The sequence below is a fragment of the Fomitiporia mediterranea genome, assembly GCF_000271605.1.
Source record: "Fomitiporia mediterranea MF3/22 unplaced genomic scaffold FOMMEscaffold_9, whole genome shotgun sequence".
Lineage (NCBI taxonomy): Eukaryota > Fungi > Basidiomycota > Agaricomycetes > Hymenochaetales > Hymenochaetaceae > Fomitiporia > Fomitiporia mediterranea.
The window spans coordinates 113104-129635 of NW_006760394.1; the positions used below are offsets into that span (position 1 = coordinate 113104).

Here is a 16532-nt window from a genome sequence, read left to right on the forward strand (position 1 = left end):
AGTGATTTAAATGTAATAATGTTCTCTATGTCTCCGACGCCTGCCGCCGTGGCTATCCGCATAAATCTTCCACCGTGCATAAACAACCGCACCACCACTCAGACAAGGGCAACAAAGTAAGCCTCCAATAGTAAGAAGGATTGTGGCAATAATCTGGATTTATAAGAATTTTAGCAAATGAACAACTACTGGGTAAGAGGAAATGTGAAGACATACTCTGACAACAGCAGAGATTACAGATACGATTACGGATGGGATACTGCTAATAGTCTCGTTGATACCGCGGGCAATCGCAGAAATGATAGAACCCTATTAAGTTAAGAATAATCATGCAGTTAATTGCATGTATACATTATGCATTATTGAAAGAAAATAGCTCACCATGTTATATGATGAGTAAGAGTAAGGATATTCGATAGATGTTCGCAAAACTTCCGCTTGTTGGTAGAAGTCAGGAGTAAAGGTTGATAACTTGTCGGAGAGCAATGTGTCTTCAACTTGAACGCGTCTACGAGATTTCAAGCTCCGCTCAAAATCTTCTCTTTTTCAGTGGCCAGGATACAGCTCTACTCTTAATTGCACCTGTCTTGCAGCACTTTTTTCGGGAAACACTATAGATATTAGATGCATGGTCATCCAGAGAGAGTTCTACTGCCCAAAGACTATTGTACAGTCATTTGAACCAGAGATGTGTCATTATCCAATGCCACCAAAAGAGGGAAGTTTTTGAGCGGAGCTTGAAATTTCGTGGGCGCCTATAAGTTGAAGACACATCGCCCTCTAACATGTTATCAACCTTTACTCCTGACTTCTACCAACAAGCGAAAGTTTCGTAAACACTCACCAAATATTCTTACTCTTACTCATCATATAACATGGTGAGCTATTTTCTTTCAATATTGTATAGTGTACACATGTAATTAACTGTATGATTATTCTTAACTTAATAGGGTTCTATCATTTCTGCAATTGCCCGAAGTATTAATGAGACCATATATGCAGTCGCATCTGTTATTGAGACTGTAATCTCTGCTGTAGTTGGTGTATGTCTTCACATTTCCTCTTACCCAGTAGTTGTTCATTTACTAAAATTCTTATAAATCTAGATTATTGCTACAGTTCTTGTTACTATTGGAAGCATATTTTGTTGCCTTTGCTTGGGTGTGGGTGCTACAATATATGCACCGTGCAGGCTGTTATGCGATTAGATGCGGCTGTAGGTGCTAGGGCCATAAAGAATGTTATAAAATCTTAAATCACTCTCCTTAACAAACTTACAATTTCAATTTATACTTGTATATACCTGAAAGGACTAGCTACACTATATACCTCTGTTGCAATGATATTTCGGAGAGAAATTTTAGGACAGTAAAGTGAAACCAGACAATCTATAGTGATTAGAAATGGGTTATTTTATAAGGATGTACAAATTTATAGATCAGGGTTGAACTTAAGATAAAATGGACAAGTCTTTTGTCCGATTTATGTCATGTTATGATCACAAGGTTCTACTATCTAGTACTTTACCTTCTCGACAGCGCAACGTATAATTTTTAAGTTGAAAATGGTGCTCAATGTAAGCAGTAATAACACAATGTAAGACCGACCTTTGTCCCGTCATGCAAGTATCATGATGCCTCTGAGACGACGCTCCCAGTATGGCCAATATATGATCCTCCAATTACTTCGCAACAACACTGCCTTCACATCATGCATGTACTTTTTACATTGAACACAATTTTCAACTTAAAAGAATATATTGTACGAACATATATCATTTTGCGTCAGGCATTTCAACGAAGATAAGCCGAATGGAATCGTATAAGAACAGGAGAAAAAATCCACAAAGCCAAGCGAAACGAAGTATGTATGAAGAATTTTAAACTACGACGATTAATCCTAATCTGCCAGGTACTTCACCGGAGATTGCTGCGTAGGAATCCACCCCTTATTGAGTGCCTCTCTCCTACAGTCAACGAAATTTTCATTCCCTAGGTGGCGGTGCAAAGAGAATTCATCGGAGAACTCCTTGTCTCGACAATTCCCGGGACAAAGAAGGAATGGTCGTGGCTGCGACTTATGTTCCCGATTCCAGTGTCGAGCAAGGCACCTCTTATCATGAAAAGTGCCATTGTATTTGCAATCTTTCCCTTTACGGGGACATGTCAAGCCCTGATGGCGCTCCGACCTAATCCTTCTAGGTTTGATGGACTGTTCATGGTGTTCGAGCCCAGCTGCAAAGGCGTCCTGCTGTTCATCATCGTACGCCCCGCTCGAATCCGGGTTGGAATGATTGGTCTGAACGTGCTTGCCCGAAGTTGAGACCTCGGGCAGGGTGGGTGCCGGCATTAATAAAGAAGGGTCAATTACAATATCCGGATGCGCAGAAGTAAGTCCATTAATTCCATGCAAAGGTTCCTAGAGATGATAGTTAGTGGTTGCTGCTAGACACAAAAAGAAATTATCCCCTTACACTCGTATTGTATACTGGGGCATTTTGCTCGAAACATTGGTAGGACTGGTTTAGGTTATTGAATACAGTCGGCGGTCCGGCGGCAGATGTATTGAAGAACTCATTAGACGAGGATCCTGCTGCAGACGTCTGTCTCTGATTGTTGTCGTGCATTCCGTTCGGACCAGGGTAGTAATAATAAGCCCGGTTCGTACTGCCCGAAGTCGAAGCTTTGGGCTGAGAAGGCTCCGACGAAAGCAATTCAGGATCGATCGGAAAATCCAGATTCGCAGAGGACATTCCATTAAGTCCAGTGAATGTTTCCTTGAGATAATAATGAGTCGTTGCCATACGCAAAAGAGAGTATCCTTTTACATTTCCAGAGACCATCGCATAAGGGGCATTTGGCTGTAACCGCATTGAATTGTCGAATGCAGTCGACTGACCTGTAGTACCTGCACTGAAGGACTCATTTTGAGCAGGTACATAGGTTGCATCATGAGGCAATGGCCCTACAGAGCCGGATGCTCCTTCAACGGGGTCTGCAATGGGAGGTGCAAGGCGGGTGTATCCGAGCTCAGTAAGGATCATGTTTATTTGCTCAGGAGTGAAGATCTCCATAATAACGTCTTCGTGTCCTGGGGCAGGGCCCGAGCTAGAATCCATTCCTTGGAGTGATATGGTAAGCGCGAAAAGGAGTTTGGCGTAGGTTAACAAACGGATTTTGGAGAGAGTAGGCCAGTATTCTGAGCTCTGTCAGTGTCGAAACTATCTCTATAAATATTCTACGAGAGCCAAAGGGCAGAGTAGGTTAAAGAGACAGTGGTTCAATGTGCATTGGTCGAACGTCACATCCCATACACCACACTCGAAGGTGACAAAGTACTCTTTCATGCGGACGTGACTCTGTTGGGATATTGGCCCATGGTGTGGTCGAGAATCCCGTTGTAAGTCTCGTATGTAGGTGAGATCGACAGGCGTCTGGAACAGCTAGGAAAGGAGATTGAGGAGGGTAAACAATAAGTGGTATGTCAGCCCAAAGCACGGAATCTCATTGCGTTGGAGGCTGCGGGTGGTAGTGGCACTGACGCATTTGTTCGTGCCGTAGATCAGACAAGTCAACGGGCATAGCACACAGATTTTTGCTTCCAGTGCCAAGAACAACACCAGTTACTTGAGTACGCCCAGCAGTGTGAGTACACAAGCCCGAGTTACACGACGGATCATCTAGGTACATGCGAGACACCTTTTTCTTTTCTTGGCAGAGGAGCAGGAATGTAGCATCACTAGCAAGATATGAGTTCTGGATTAATGTCTCCAACCGATAATGCTTTCCCCAGTTTGTTTGTTTGGCTGTAGGACAAACATCAGATTCTATCTGAGTGAATAAATCTGAGACAGATGATTTTTCTAGTTACCATCCTTGCAAATGACCCAATACATTACTCAGAATAACCAAAGAAGAGGAAAACCAACAAGCAAAGATAGGCCTCTATCTGACAGATCAGCAAGCAGTGCGGCGATCAGTTATAACACAAGTGAGTTGTTTTTCTTCTTCGGTATATCATATAGCTTAGAGGCAGCGCGACAATTCGTAGGATAATCCGTAGACGAACAGGCACGGCGTCCTGGGAATTATAAAAGCTGCGAGCATGACAAGGTTGAGGCAAGCACGAATGGAAATCGGTGATGCATCATATCCTTCCGTTTTTGGGAGTGCTCTCATGAAGCTTACATAAATGCGCGGTTATCGAGAACAAATACAAGTACAACATAGAGTTAGAATTCATTACTGGTTAATAACTTGCAACTATTACTGAACACCTAAAAGATATATGGTATACCGAATTTCAAACCTTGATTATTGCTTAACTACACAGTCCAGCATTTAGACATCAAATCAGACAATGTTGTACTATGGGTAAGCTATGGGCGTCTTGTTCGATCAAACACTGGTTCAGCGAATGCTGATCTGAACGTTTATTAAATTCATTTCACTGCCGAGATTTGTAGAACACAGCCGATTTGATTATCTCAAAGTAAGGAAGTCATCGACTGTAGTGACCCTGCGAAGGATCCTACTTAATGGGTCCAGAGAGGGAGACATCGATGCATGACACTGTGTTTACTACAGCGGATTCTGCCATCCAAGAGGCAGGTAGAGGTGCTGAAAGTCAGTTGAACTATTGTAAGTTCATTCTTCAAGTCTTTAGTAGTAGTTACTAAGCGTCGCCGATCTCCGTAACTGTCGATGATCAGCCGAGTGTCGATCCTCCTTGCCTAAGGTCAGATGCACGTCTGGTTCTAACCCAGTCCAGTGAAAACTTACGCTGCAATCACCTTGTTTCTTGCCTAGTCGATGCTCCTACGAGCGAGAGGCGCACTTAAGAAATCCACAAATGCGCTAATATCTCGCTCAAGATTAGTATCAACTCATGTAGACCCACAGACTGTAAATTATGACGGTCTGTTTTGCATTCATTTCTTGCTCGTCCAGTTGACTGACGTCGATCCACGATTAATGTGTAACGATACATTTAGTGGTCGTAATTGGTGGGGGACATGCTGGATGCGAAGCTGCTGCAGGTTCAGCTCGTACGGGTGCACGGACTCTACTTTTGACTCAGCAGCTGAGTACCGTTGGTGCTCTATCATGTAACCCCTCGGTTGGAGGTGTTGGAAAGGGTACACTTGTGAGAGAAGTCGATGCGCTTGACGGGCTGATGGGTCGTGTTTCCGGTACGTTCTTCCCACATCTAAGCTAGACTCACGTTGATTGACTTGCTGTTCCGCACTGAAGATAAAGCAGGGATTCAGTTTCAAGTTCTGAATCGCTCAAAAGGCCCCGCCGTTTGGGTAAGTGATCTTGATGACATCGCCTGAAACGACATTTATTTGTCATTGTAGGGCCAACGTGCACAAATTGACCGAAAGCTATACGCAAAACATATGCAAGCTGAACTCTTTCATTATGGAAACCTTGAAGTTCGTGCTGGGAGTGTATTCGACTTGTTGTTTGATGGGACATACACGGATCCAACCCAAGGCCTACTAGTAAGAGGTATACAGCTTGGTATAGTCATTCTTCAAGTATGACGTTTGGACGTTGCTCACTGTGCGTGACAGAGAGTGGAGAACAGATTAACTGTTCACAAGTAGTCATATGTACTGGTACCTTCTTGTCTGGCGAGATTCACATAGGTAACAGATCCACTTTGCAACTTCTCTGCTATTCTGATAAACTGATATTTCTTTTAGGTCCACGGAGATTACCTGCTGGAAGATTGAATGAAGCTCCATCCATTGGCCTCTCCGGGTCGTTACGGAAAGCAGGCTTCAAACTCGGACGATTGCAGACTGGAACACCTGCCCGGCTGGCCGCTAATTCCATCAATTTCGATAAAATGACAAGACTATCCGGTGATCCTATACCCTTGCCATTTAGTTATATGAATAAATCTGTCGACAATGCAGTAAGTCAAATATAAAACCCATTCATCATTTGTATGTACTCAATGGTCGAACCCCCTTAGGAAAACCAGATCTTCTGCTATTTGACGCAAACGACTCCAGAAACACATAATATTATAAGAGACAACATGCATAAAAATATCCACATACAAGAAACACGAAAAGGTGTGTTCGTACTTTAGTCCCCTTTATCAGTGTCTCAAGCGTACTAAGGCGCTCCCTCACTCGCATCCGTTCAGGTCCTCGATATTGCCCATCTCTTGAAGCAAAAGTTCGTCGATTTCCGTCAAAATCCGAGCACAAAGTCTGGTTGGAGCCAGAGGGCTACGATTCAGGTATAATCGACTGTTGCTGTCTACGTTAGAGACGTGCTGATTGTTCTGCGAGAAGATGTCATATATCCAAACGGCATCTCCTGTAGTCTTCCAGAGGAAATTCAAGAACCAATGATGAGGACCATCCCAGGACTTGAGAATGTGAAAATGGTTCGCCCAGCATACGGCGTTGAATATGATCACATTGACGCAAGGGAGCTCAGCCGTAAGATTCTTGCCTTGCTTGTCGATTCGCTTTTCATATAATCATGCTTTTTAGCCTCTCTCGAGACGAAACGAATTCGTGGCTTGTTCCTGGCGGGCCAGATAAATGGTCTGTGAAGCTTTCTTTTGCATTCGACACCGTCCTTACCACCATGTCCTTATAGGAACTACTGGATATGAAGAAGCAGCTGCACAAGGCGTGATAGCTGGTGTGAACGCAGGTTTAGCCTCTCAACGCCGACCTCCTTTGGTTCTGACCCGTGCGGATGGCTTCATCGGTGTCCTGATTGACGACCTTATCTTGAAAGGTGCAGAAGAGCCATGTCCGTCTTTTTCCGACTTCTTTGTAGCATACATCATTTTGAGACGCACCTGACTCTACAGATCGAATGTTCACGTCACGTTCCGAGTACAGAATGACGTTACGTAGCGACAACGCTGACCTGCGACTAACACCTAAGGGCCGAGAAGTTGGCATCGTCTCAAATGAGCGGTGGAACGAGCTGAAGAGTACCGAACGGAAACTTGAAAACGCCATTGCCATGCTAAAGTCGTGTGAAATGACACCACAGGTAAGTGGTTGCTTCACGTGCTCCGTTTAGCCCACCTTTGCTCATATTTTTCTCCAGGGATGGATTGCTAATGGGCTCCACGTCACACAAGACGGTCTATGGCGAAGGTAAACTTGCTTCCACATTCATTCGCCGAGCATAACGCACTGAAGAGCCATTAGTGCATTTCATATGATCAGAATGCCTAAGGTAACAATGGACAAGCTACTGGAGATCTTTCCCCAGCTGAACACGCTTGACCGACGAATACTAGATCGCGCAGAGATTGAAGGCAAATATGTTCTGTTTCCGTGCACGTTTCGTCAAGCATTGCTGACTGCAGCTCTTAGCTCGCTACGAACCCCACTTGGCGAGACAAGAAGCAGATCTCAAGGTCTTTCTGGAAGACGAAGAGCTCAATCTAAGTCCAAGCTTAGACTACGACAACATTGAAGGTCTCAGTTCGGAGGTACGCGAACGGCTTGGTCAATTACGACCGACAAGTCTTGTGAGTACTCGCTAAATGATCATAACACGGTTCCTTATCTAAGTGCGAACTTTGATGTAGGGCTCAGCGAAGAGGATGGAAGGAATGACGCCCGCGAGTTTAGTCGCTTTACTCGAATACGCTAAACGGACTAGCAATGTCTCCAGATTAGCAGAGATCTAAAATGTTTGATTGATTCATTTGAGACACGCAATGAACATCGGTCAGACGATGATAGATTGAACACAAATCACGATTTCACATCATAATTTTTACTTGTACAAGGGCATAATAAGTAGAGAAACGCAGCCTTTATTCGAAACTGGCGGTGGGGAGGAGACAGAGGCGGTGAAATCAAGGATATTCGTACATAGAGGATTGACCAAATCGTTTGAGTTTGAAAACCGAAGTTTTACGCAAAACGTTTATCCAAAGCAACTCTGAATTCGCGCGATTAATTTAGCGCAGGCGGGGCGCAATCGTCTCGGGCTTGCCAGACGGGACAGGCGCGTGAGGAACCGGAGCATGAGGGAGCCTGAGCTTGAGGCCTGAATTTATTGCGTGATGTTAGCAAAAGCATTCATCCAGCTACTTGTATCTAGCAGGAAAGACGCACCAAGATCCTCAGCGATGAGGTCAGCACCCTTCTCACCAACCAGCAGAGCAGAAGAGTACGTGTTCGTCCCAAGGTTATCCTAATATATAATCATTAGCAAGTGCGGGTAGTACATTTCACTAGCATATAGTCATACCGGGCAGATACTCAAGTCAACACACTTCAAGTTCTGGGTGCCATAGACATTGAGGCGCTTGTCGACGACACCACCTTGCTCACGTGGCTTCATGGCGCAAGTACCGAGAGAGTGCCATGTCGTCTCGACGTGGTCTACACAGCACGGGGTAAGAGATGAGATAAAACATGAGATGGACGATACCATACCAGCGACCCAGTCATCGATGGCCTTGTCATCTTCCTCGGTGTACTTGATATCCTCATGAACCTTGCTCGCATCATAAGGCTCAGATGGGCGGTGCCAGGTACCTATGCTTGTTCAGAAACATGCATGGTCTTGAGTAGAGGCGGAAAAACTAACCCATGTGAATGCCGACTGTCAACCCGTCAGGAAGTAGCTGCTTTGCAGTCTTGATGTCAATGTCCCTTGCCGCAGCCGGAGAAGCTGGGTGGAAGTGGGGGTGGTGCGAAGTGAGTTCACCACGGAATGCTATCGACGGAGTCATGGATTAGTTATTTAGAGCCAGTCAGTCTCAGTACAGACGCACCATCCATCCTCCTGGCAACTTCACGAGTCTTCTTGTAACTCCAGCGGATTGGAGCGAAGTCAGCCTTGTTGTTCATGAAACCGCTGTCGAAGAATGGATCCTTGTAAGGGTTCGTCGACTGGATATGGATCTTTCCACGGCTGGCTGGGTATTCCTAATGAATCGTGAGCTAATGAACTGCCCGACTTATTTCAGGATCCTTTACCAGATATTGGAACATAGTGAAGTACTTCCCAGGCGGCAACAGGGAGTGGTCAGCATAGGCTCCGGAGACAATCGAGCCAAACCTTTATCGACGGCTAGTAAGTGTCATCTGTATAATAACGACAGAGTAGCAGCGACTTACATGACTGGCTTGTCTGGCTTATCCTTAAAGTAACGGTTCCAGAGTTCATTGAACTCAGGGCCCATCTCTTTGAGCTCTTCCTCAGTCGGACGAATCTACGGATTGTTGGATTCGAAATAAGCTCATGACAAAAATGAACCTGCGAAACGCACCTTGAAGCCGGCATCGATGTGGTTGGAAGAAAGGACGGCCTTTTCGGGAGTAGTCTCCCATTGAGCGAACAACTGATTAGAAATGCAAGACAATGCATCAGCTTTACAGTCGTTTTGCTTAATAGCAGCTTTACCTTTTCCTGAGTCGCTTTGTCGCCCCTCAGGAAGTCGTCCGTAGTGAAGGTCTCGTTCGAGGCGCGGTAAACTAAATTAAAAGTATCAGTAAGAGAACAGCACAGACATAGCGCGAACATACCCGACAACGTCGTGTAGTGGTCCTGATATTCCTCCCTATGGAATGAAAAGTTTAGCAAACGAAGTTGGGATGAAAAGCAATTACGCACCCTACTCCCGGAAGGTCACTCACGACCTTGATGTCCAACTCCTTGAGAAGTTTAGAGTTACCAACACCAGAACGCTCAAGGATCTGAGGAGTGCCGAGCGTGCCAGAGCTCAACACAACCATCTTCCTTGCACGAACGATCGTCTCACGAAGTTCACCCTTGTGGGCGCGGTTCCTAGCGTGAACATAGGCGACTCCGACAGCCTTGTTACCCTCAAAGATGACTCTGGAGACTTTTGAGTTTGTCCGGAGGTGCAAGTTCGTCTGCACATCCATAACACTGTGGACATAAGCTGTGTGAAGGAGGTCGGTATACATCTATTCATGACCATACACTCATCCCTTACCAGTCGCGGCATCGCTACGTCTGCCGGTATACCTGTTGACGTATTTCGCCCAAATTTCCGAGGCGTGGGCCGTGTTCAAGTCTAAAAGATCGATCCGTTAAAGACGATGCAAACAACAAACATATTGGTCAATACCTTGAATATCATCTATGAAAAGGCAAATCAGTCATGGCCATAGACAGAGATGTAAGCGGCACGTACCGCTGAATGGAACTCCAATAGCATCCGAAGCGCGGAGGAAGTCATGAGCAAGTGCAGTGATCTGTCCACCATTGCTAATTGCGATGGGTCCGTCGTAACCGTGAGTATCATTGTTGCAGGGCTTCTGATAGTTCTCGAGCTTCAAGTAATGGAAGAGTCAGATCCTCAATTGAATTTACACGCGTCAATTGCTTCCGTGAACAAAATACATACACGTTTCATCAAAGGCTTGAGGTCTGTGCCATTTTCAGTAGTAATTCAAAAGGTCCAAAAGATATTACAAACCATTTGCGGTCCAGCCCTCAGTCTTGAAATCATCTGCATAAAATTGAGACGTCAGTGCATCAAATTAGACCATTAGCATCTCACCCCAATCGGATGCAGACGCCTATGTTACTTATAAGCATCTTAAGCGCACGTCAAAAATAGGATACAGCTTACCCTCGTGTACATCTAAAGCACATAAAATTCACGGAGGATCGTTAGAAAGCAGTGCAAATGACATCAATGTCGTACGAACCTGGAAGTTAATACTGCTGCCACCGCCTACAACAAAATCAGCGGGCTAACTCCGCATAGTTACTTTGTAACATACCAAGAATGTTTGCGCAACTACAAAGACCGTCAATAAACCGAAGCAATTAAGTGATTAATAAAAAATACTGACGGGACAATGCTCTGACGGCCACGAAGGTGGGACGACTGCATCGTGTCGGTATAGAAAGTCGCCTTGTCATTGCTGAAATATTAACCAATTCGTAAGTGACACCATAGTAACTTTGAGGGATGGGGACTTACACTCCATCCCTCTGCATATTCCTAACATAGATACCCGGCCTGAGGTACGAATATGTTAGGATCCGTCACAAATCTATCATCCGGATTGACGCACCGATATACCCATGGGTCATCGCGGTTGTTGTTTCCACCTGGAAAGATTCTGCTGTCAAAGTGAATCCTCTACATCGTGGCAATGTACGAGTACCTTCAATCAACATGACCTGAAGCGACGGATCGGCATACGCCAGGCGTCCCGCGACGACGCATCCTGAACAATTTCATGAGAACCGAGCGCACTATGTCAGGCATCATACACACCTGCAGGACCACCACTAAAGCGGAGTCAGTCAGTGTAAAGCATACGGGGCATGGTGAGACATACCCGCAAACGATGACATCAACCTCCTGAGGCTGCACCATGACTGTCAAGGACTAGAGTTGGTGACGGAACAAGAGTATGAGAAGTAGATGAGAATGAAGGCTCAAGAGAACCTGACGAAGCCCGGAAGTCGGGACCCTTTTTATAAAGTATTCGATGTATGAACCCTCTTATCAGTTCAATGGGAGCCAAGGCTTCACTGTCCGATCATTCAACCAGTGGGATCGCAAGGATGAAACGGTCCGTGGGATCACATGTGGATAGAAAGGCCATTGAGTAGCGCAAATAGGTCATGCGAAAGATTCGGAGCAGTTCTAGTTCGTGCTTAAAGATGACATACCGGCATTGGAGCGACTCTCGGACTCTATGCTGCTGCACTGCAGGGAATGATACATCTGTATTGGAGAAGAGGGTAAGAAGTTCAGTGTAAGCGTATCAGCTGGTCAGGAGCTCACCCTCTGCTGAAATTTCGTTCGCATAGTGAAGCCGTAATTTCGCGACTTAAACGAATAACTACAAATTGAGATCCGGAGCGCTCGTCCATAAATCCAGTCGCCGAAATAACCACAATGCTGTTCGAACCCAAGATTGACTCAAGATGTGACAAACTAGCATCTCCAACTGCAGTCCATTCTATCCTGTTTTATGCGACCGTCAGATGCGAACGAATGACAAAACAAACGGGTCTTTCGATATTCTTAAAGAAAGAAAGCATAGACCAGAAGTGAGGCGAGTAGCATGGCAAACGTAAAACACGGGCTGTAAGCTTCGAATTTGTGAAAATCGGAGGTTCATGGAATATGTAATTGGACATCACTCCTAGGGAGATAAGCAAGCCCAATCGGGAATGCAAGTCCCGTGGGCCTTCTTGGGCGCGTTTTCTCCACAATAATATTGCGGGGTAAAAATGGACGAGGCGCCCAAGCAACCTTCTCGAAGCTGAACCTGGGAGCACACGTTTCGCGACAACGAAAACCTGCTCTGCTCGTGTTGTCTCAAAGCTTGTTGCAGATTATGTGCTGCAATCCCAGGAACAACCGAGCTTGAGATGCCCCCCTTTGATGTTACCTGCAGTGTTGACATAAATTACTCCAGAGCAGATGTTCGTTTTCGAGAGTTTAGAATATGCTTCGATCATCGCCTAATCATTCATGAACCATCTGACTGCTCCTAAATGCAGAGTCCCGGTTGCCGCGCACCCAGGATTGTGGCCTAGAAGACCCACTCGGAGCCTCATGGGACAGTACATAAATTCAGCACAGGGGACTAAACGTACATGCCAGTAGAGAGTATGCGCGAACGGCGCCGTGAGATCAACTTCTCGCTTGAATAGTTCAGCAGATTTGAGATGCACAACACATGCCCACAGATACTTGATCCAAATGCATCTCGATGACTAGTGACGACAAGAGTAGGTTCAGGGCGAGACAGAGGACCATATTACACTGCTTGTTGACGGCAAATAATGATCGCATATCGGTCACGATATCCGTAGCTAAGAATTGTATCCAAGCTGAGGTTTGGAGAAGCGTTGTACCGGAGAGGCCAGATGACTTGCTGGTTTGTGAGAGTGCGACTGCGACTTCGACGAAGATCAGTCCTGTGACCAGAATGCATGCACAGAATTGGTCCGGAAGCGTAACCACTGCCTACTCACGGTATTCTGGGTTGATATTCTTTCTTGGCCACCCAGGCCAGGCGAAAGAAAGATTGTTCCGCTGTTCATTTAGAGGTTATTTGTGAACACGGTGTTGAATGCAATTAGCACCGGCATTCAGTGTCGAGCGACCCTGCATTTCTTTCCCTCCGCAGCGTTGATGAGTGTCTATACGTCGCCTCTACAATCGCCTAGGGCGAGCTAAATGCTTCAGCCTTTGGGAAAAGGTGGAATTGCCGTGGAAATGGAATGAACGCAGAGACCGAGATCCAAGAGAAGAGACGCTCTGTCAGAGCGTCGAGGAACAGGCATCACGTGCTCGGTAAAATTCCTCAACCTGACCAGAGTTCAACGGCGAGATGTCGTCTCTGTACAATCGTCTCGGCTCGGACGCACAATATTCATTATGTTCTCATGCCATTGCAAATGTAAATGGCGGTCTTTTTGCGCTTAGGATTGTGGAAACTTGTCAAGTCAAAACTTTCAAAGGGTGCGAATGGAACCTGTAGCTTTTACTCAAGAAGACTGCGGCGGATCCTCGATCGTTTCAATATGCAGATAAAACGGAACTCCGCCATAGAAACGTCTCAAAGATTCAACTCAAACAATCAGTCACGTTCTCTCTACAGTTGACAATGCAAGAATTCCGATCCGGAGGACCCTCTCTTAATAACGACGAATCTAGGACGAATTTGGGACCACGGAAGGAGATGAAAAGTCTGCTGTACATCGATTTCTCTCGTGATGTCTCTAGTCTAGTAAATATGATCTGGCATCCGCACTCCGACCAGAAGACATCCGCATGTCGAATATATTCCCCGAGATTGTCGGACCTGACGCTCAGGACATTCCCGCCCGGATGAACGCGAATTGATGCATGCATAGGAACCTCTATCCGGGCGACCAAGTCTCCTCTTCCTACGACGGCAGGCTTTGAGCTCGAGACTGTCACCTGTCACTAGCCTTACTGTTCCAACGCTCTGTCTTCGTTTTACCTTGCTTTTGCCTCCGTGCCCTTTCGTTATGCGATATGCGATGCCCGCCCCACAAAGCATATGACGCACCACTGCATAATGTTTCCTCATGACGCCGCCGGTCTTTCTCCACGATATTTCTTTGCAATAGACGTAGAGAATCATCCGCCGCTTTTCGGTTGCTATGTTCTCACACGATAGAATGGAGGAGAAATTCCCCCACTTTCCTACGCGTACCAAGGCGCGCCAGAAGCTATCTTCGGCAAGGAGGTTGTGAAATTCCTATGCCGTCTCTGTCACATCGGCCCACACCCAGTACCCCTGCCCCGCATTCTCAAGGCTCGCTTGCGAACGTGCATCTGCCATCGCGTAGACTGAGTCGGAAGCAAATAATCGCCTCAGTGTTAGACAACGGACTAGTTCTTTCGGCCAAGGGACCGAAACACTTTCACCGCCCGCGCTTCGCTCTTCACGGGTCTTATCGAGGGAGGGATGCACAGAGGTAAGGAGGCCCTCACTCAGGTCGGCCGCAGTTTACCTCGAGCCGGGCAAACTCCGTTGGGAGATAACGTGGGTAACAGAAGACGAGGTGCAGACGCCTCCTACACGGAGGCTATTCAATGTCTAGGATGGGAGAACGACGGAGTGCCTTTAAGCTACCGCGCTTTGCATATCTCTGTTCATGAGAAGCCTGACGGGCTTCTGCATGAAACCTTATAATCTAAATGCAAGCCGGATAATATTATTGCAGTGTTTTGTGTAGTAATACCCACGGCTTTCTCATCATCTAGGCAGAGTTATTCCAAGGTGATTGCAGAGTCCAGACAGCTGATACTTAATCAGAAAAGTAGTGAAAGTAAGACGTAGCAGTATCTCAATGCTAAGTGCTATTTGAGAAAGAAAATGTAAACATAAACAAAAAAATAAGACCAAAGTAAAATTAAAATAAACCAAAAGCAGATTTAATAACACACACTACATATACGGAGCAGCTTTCACTGGGGAACGACCTCAGCTATTATAAATTTCTTACTTGCTTCTATCTTCATGCCTTATACTAACGAGTGAATTATTAGATTAATAATCTTTTCTACAATGAAGTAGACAAAGGTAACTTCTGCCGTGGGGGAATACTTCAGAAAGCTTTGCGAGCTAAAAAGACATGATTATCAGGCCTATCAACGAAGACTAGGACTTAAAATAACACGAATGTATAGATGTTCTCTTATGCTTATACTAAGTATGAAGTTTTATAGTTAACCTTCGGTGTGGCAAACCACACTCCGATATGGATATACTCCAAATCCGAGGACCTGCATTTACTCTACCACTCGGTCCGGGACAAGCTATCAGAACCAGAGAGGAGAGCGCTGAATGGGAACTTTCGAATTATTGATGGCGCCGAGATGAGTCTTAGAAAATAAGAAGATCGGACAGGTCCTCTCCTGGTATAAGATTCCGAGTCTCCGTATTATTGGACGATGCCTGCACTAGATTAGACTATATATAACACCCTTTAACGTAGACACGGAGAGCACCGGCCTTGAGGCAGATAGAGCAACGGACGTAGAGAAACAGGAGTGAGATATCGAACTTCTTCATGTTCATTGAACATACATACAGTCTTCGCAAGTATACATTTATAGACTTACCAACACTCCATGGGCGCCCATATTGTATGCATTGAATAATAGAACGCAATGCCACTTCTAATGTCGCGGACTTCCCGGAGAGAAAAAGTCACTGAGATCCGACGAACCTTACTGTCGCGGCGCCCCATGTGGGCCATTTAATGCCATTTCTCATATTATTGACTACTACAACTGTTTTACAACATAAAAAATATATAATTATATATTACAACATCTTATCTAAAAAACGTTCGTTTTATTTTTGTAAAAAACTGAAAAATAAATATTTCATTGATTTTATAAAATGACAATCCAAAAGTTGTGCTTCGACGCGTCAGACCCACATGTGGGCCACCCGTGGGAAAGAAATTTGCCCACTGTATCTAAGTGCATATTCTCAGTACACAAACTCAGCTTCATTTCAATCTAGACTTAATTGGATAGGAAACAAAGGTGATTCTACTCTATTAGTTATATAAAGTTTATTTACTAATAAAATTTGTGTTTTTATCTACAGGAACAGGCTTATTATAGTAACTTAGGATTATTTACTTATATTCTACTATTTCCCCCCTACTCTCTCCACTCTCACACTATCTCTATGTTTCTAGTATGCTAGTACTCATATACAGTATATTTCTTCCTTTCCTGAGATTTGAGTTGTTGAGTTTGTTTAATAATCTCTCTCTTTATTTAGTTATAAATATTCTACTATTTTACTTTAATACTAATCAAGCTCTTTCTCCTTTACTTCAAGCTCACATTCCTTCTCTTTCTGTTATCATAACTATACTACTTTTCAATACTTTATTATATCTATCATGAGGGATGGACACATGTTTTTTTTTGATAATAACAGTAGTTTTACTACTAATACTTATTATAATTATAATTTTTATAGTTATAAAAATAATAACATAATATAAATTGAAGTAATTAAG

The 16532-nt window shown here is 44.8% G+C and overlaps 6 protein-coding genes across 6 annotated transcripts; 3 read left to right on the top strand and 3 right to left on the bottom strand.

The window, feature by feature from the left end:
* Positions 1-1899: 1899 nt before the first annotated feature.
* Positions 1900-3118, bottom strand: FOMMEDRAFT_30383 (uncharacterized protein; the record flags this gene model as incomplete). The annotated part of the gene is made up of 2 exons (XM_007269005.1): positions 1900-2418; positions 2474-3118. The coding sequence occupies 2 exons, from the start codon at positions 3116-3118 to the stop codon at positions 1900-1902; spliced, it is 1164 nt and encodes a 387-aa protein (XP_007269067.1).
* A 1443-nt stretch (positions 3119-4561) lies between these two features.
* On the top strand, positions 4562-7782 carry FOMMEDRAFT_169826 (glucose-inhibited division protein A subfamily; the record flags this gene model as incomplete). Its single annotated transcript, XM_007269006.1, has 18 exons — positions 4562-4640; positions 4712-4737; positions 4809-4917; positions 4994-5191; positions 5253-5308; positions 5360-5525; positions 5579-5653; positions 5711-5925; positions 5986-6088; positions 6163-6258; positions 6314-6463; positions 6518-6571; positions 6627-6785; positions 6847-7034; positions 7092-7141; positions 7196-7305; positions 7364-7521; positions 7582-7782. The coding sequence occupies 18 exons, from the start codon at positions 4562-4564 to the stop codon at positions 7681-7683; spliced, it is 2094 nt and encodes a 697-aa protein (XP_007269068.1). The 3' UTR covers positions 7684-7782.
* A 3-nt stretch (positions 7783-7785) lies between these two features.
* FOMMEDRAFT_169827 (alcohol oxidase) lies at positions 7786-11534 on the bottom strand. The gene is made up of 27 exons (XM_007269007.1): positions 11333-11534; positions 11269-11282; positions 11156-11218; positions 11063-11099; positions 10969-11007; positions 10838-10909; positions 10766-10782; positions 10691-10716; positions 10612-10623; positions 10540-10558; positions 10456-10488; positions 10384-10406; positions 10171-10309; positions 10105-10116; positions 9970-10050; positions 9624-9915; positions 9536-9570; positions 9414-9484; positions 9280-9351; positions 9128-9222; positions 8987-9068; positions 8782-8935; positions 8595-8723; positions 8441-8542; positions 8253-8386; positions 8117-8195; positions 7786-8048 (listed from the first exon to the last, which is right to left on the bottom strand). The coding sequence occupies exons 1-27, from the start codon at positions 11368-11370 to the stop codon at positions 7960-7962; spliced, it is 1959 nt and encodes a 652-aa protein (XP_007269069.1). The 5' UTR covers positions 11371-11534; the 3' UTR covers positions 7786-7959.
* Positions 11535-11780: 246 nt separating this feature from the next.
* FOMMEDRAFT_158967 (uncharacterized protein) lies at positions 11781-13055 on the bottom strand (the record flags this gene model as incomplete). The annotated part of the gene is made up of 7 exons (XM_007269008.1): positions 11781-11967; positions 12049-12310; positions 12368-12470; positions 12529-12561; positions 12606-12725; positions 12787-12929; positions 12983-13055. The coding sequence occupies 7 exons, from the start codon at positions 13053-13055 to the stop codon at positions 11781-11783; spliced, it is 921 nt and encodes a 306-aa protein (XP_007269070.1).
* Positions 13056-13345: 290 nt separating this feature from the next.
* On the top strand, positions 13346-13849 carry FOMMEDRAFT_158968 (uncharacterized protein; the record flags this gene model as incomplete). Its single annotated transcript, XM_007269009.1, has 2 exons — positions 13346-13444; positions 13496-13849. 2 exons carry the CDS (start codon positions 13346-13348, stop codon positions 13847-13849), a joined length of 453 nt encoding a protein of 150 aa, XP_007269071.1.
* A 210-nt stretch (positions 13850-14059) lies between these two features.
* On the top strand, positions 14060-14680 carry FOMMEDRAFT_158969 (uncharacterized protein; the record flags this gene model as incomplete). The annotated part of the gene is made up of 3 exons (XM_007269010.1): positions 14060-14113; positions 14162-14313; positions 14395-14680. The coding sequence occupies 3 exons, from the start codon at positions 14060-14062 to the stop codon at positions 14678-14680; spliced, it is 492 nt and encodes a 163-aa protein (XP_007269072.1).
* Between the last annotated feature and the right edge of the window lie 1852 nt (positions 14681-16532).

Coding starts and splice junctions, on each gene's coding strand:
- FOMMEDRAFT_169827 (XM_007269007.1), bottom strand. CDS start 11,370: ATGGTGCAGCCTCAGGAGGTTGATGTCATCGTTTGCGG. Junction 10,407..10,455: donor TGAGGGCTGGACCGCAAATG/GTTTGTAATATC, acceptor AAAATGGCACAG/ACCTCAAGCCTTTGATGAAA. Junction 8,049..8,116: donor CCTCATCGCTGAGGATCTTG/GTGCGTCTTTCC, acceptor CAATAAATTCAG/GCCTCAAGCTCAGGCTCCCT.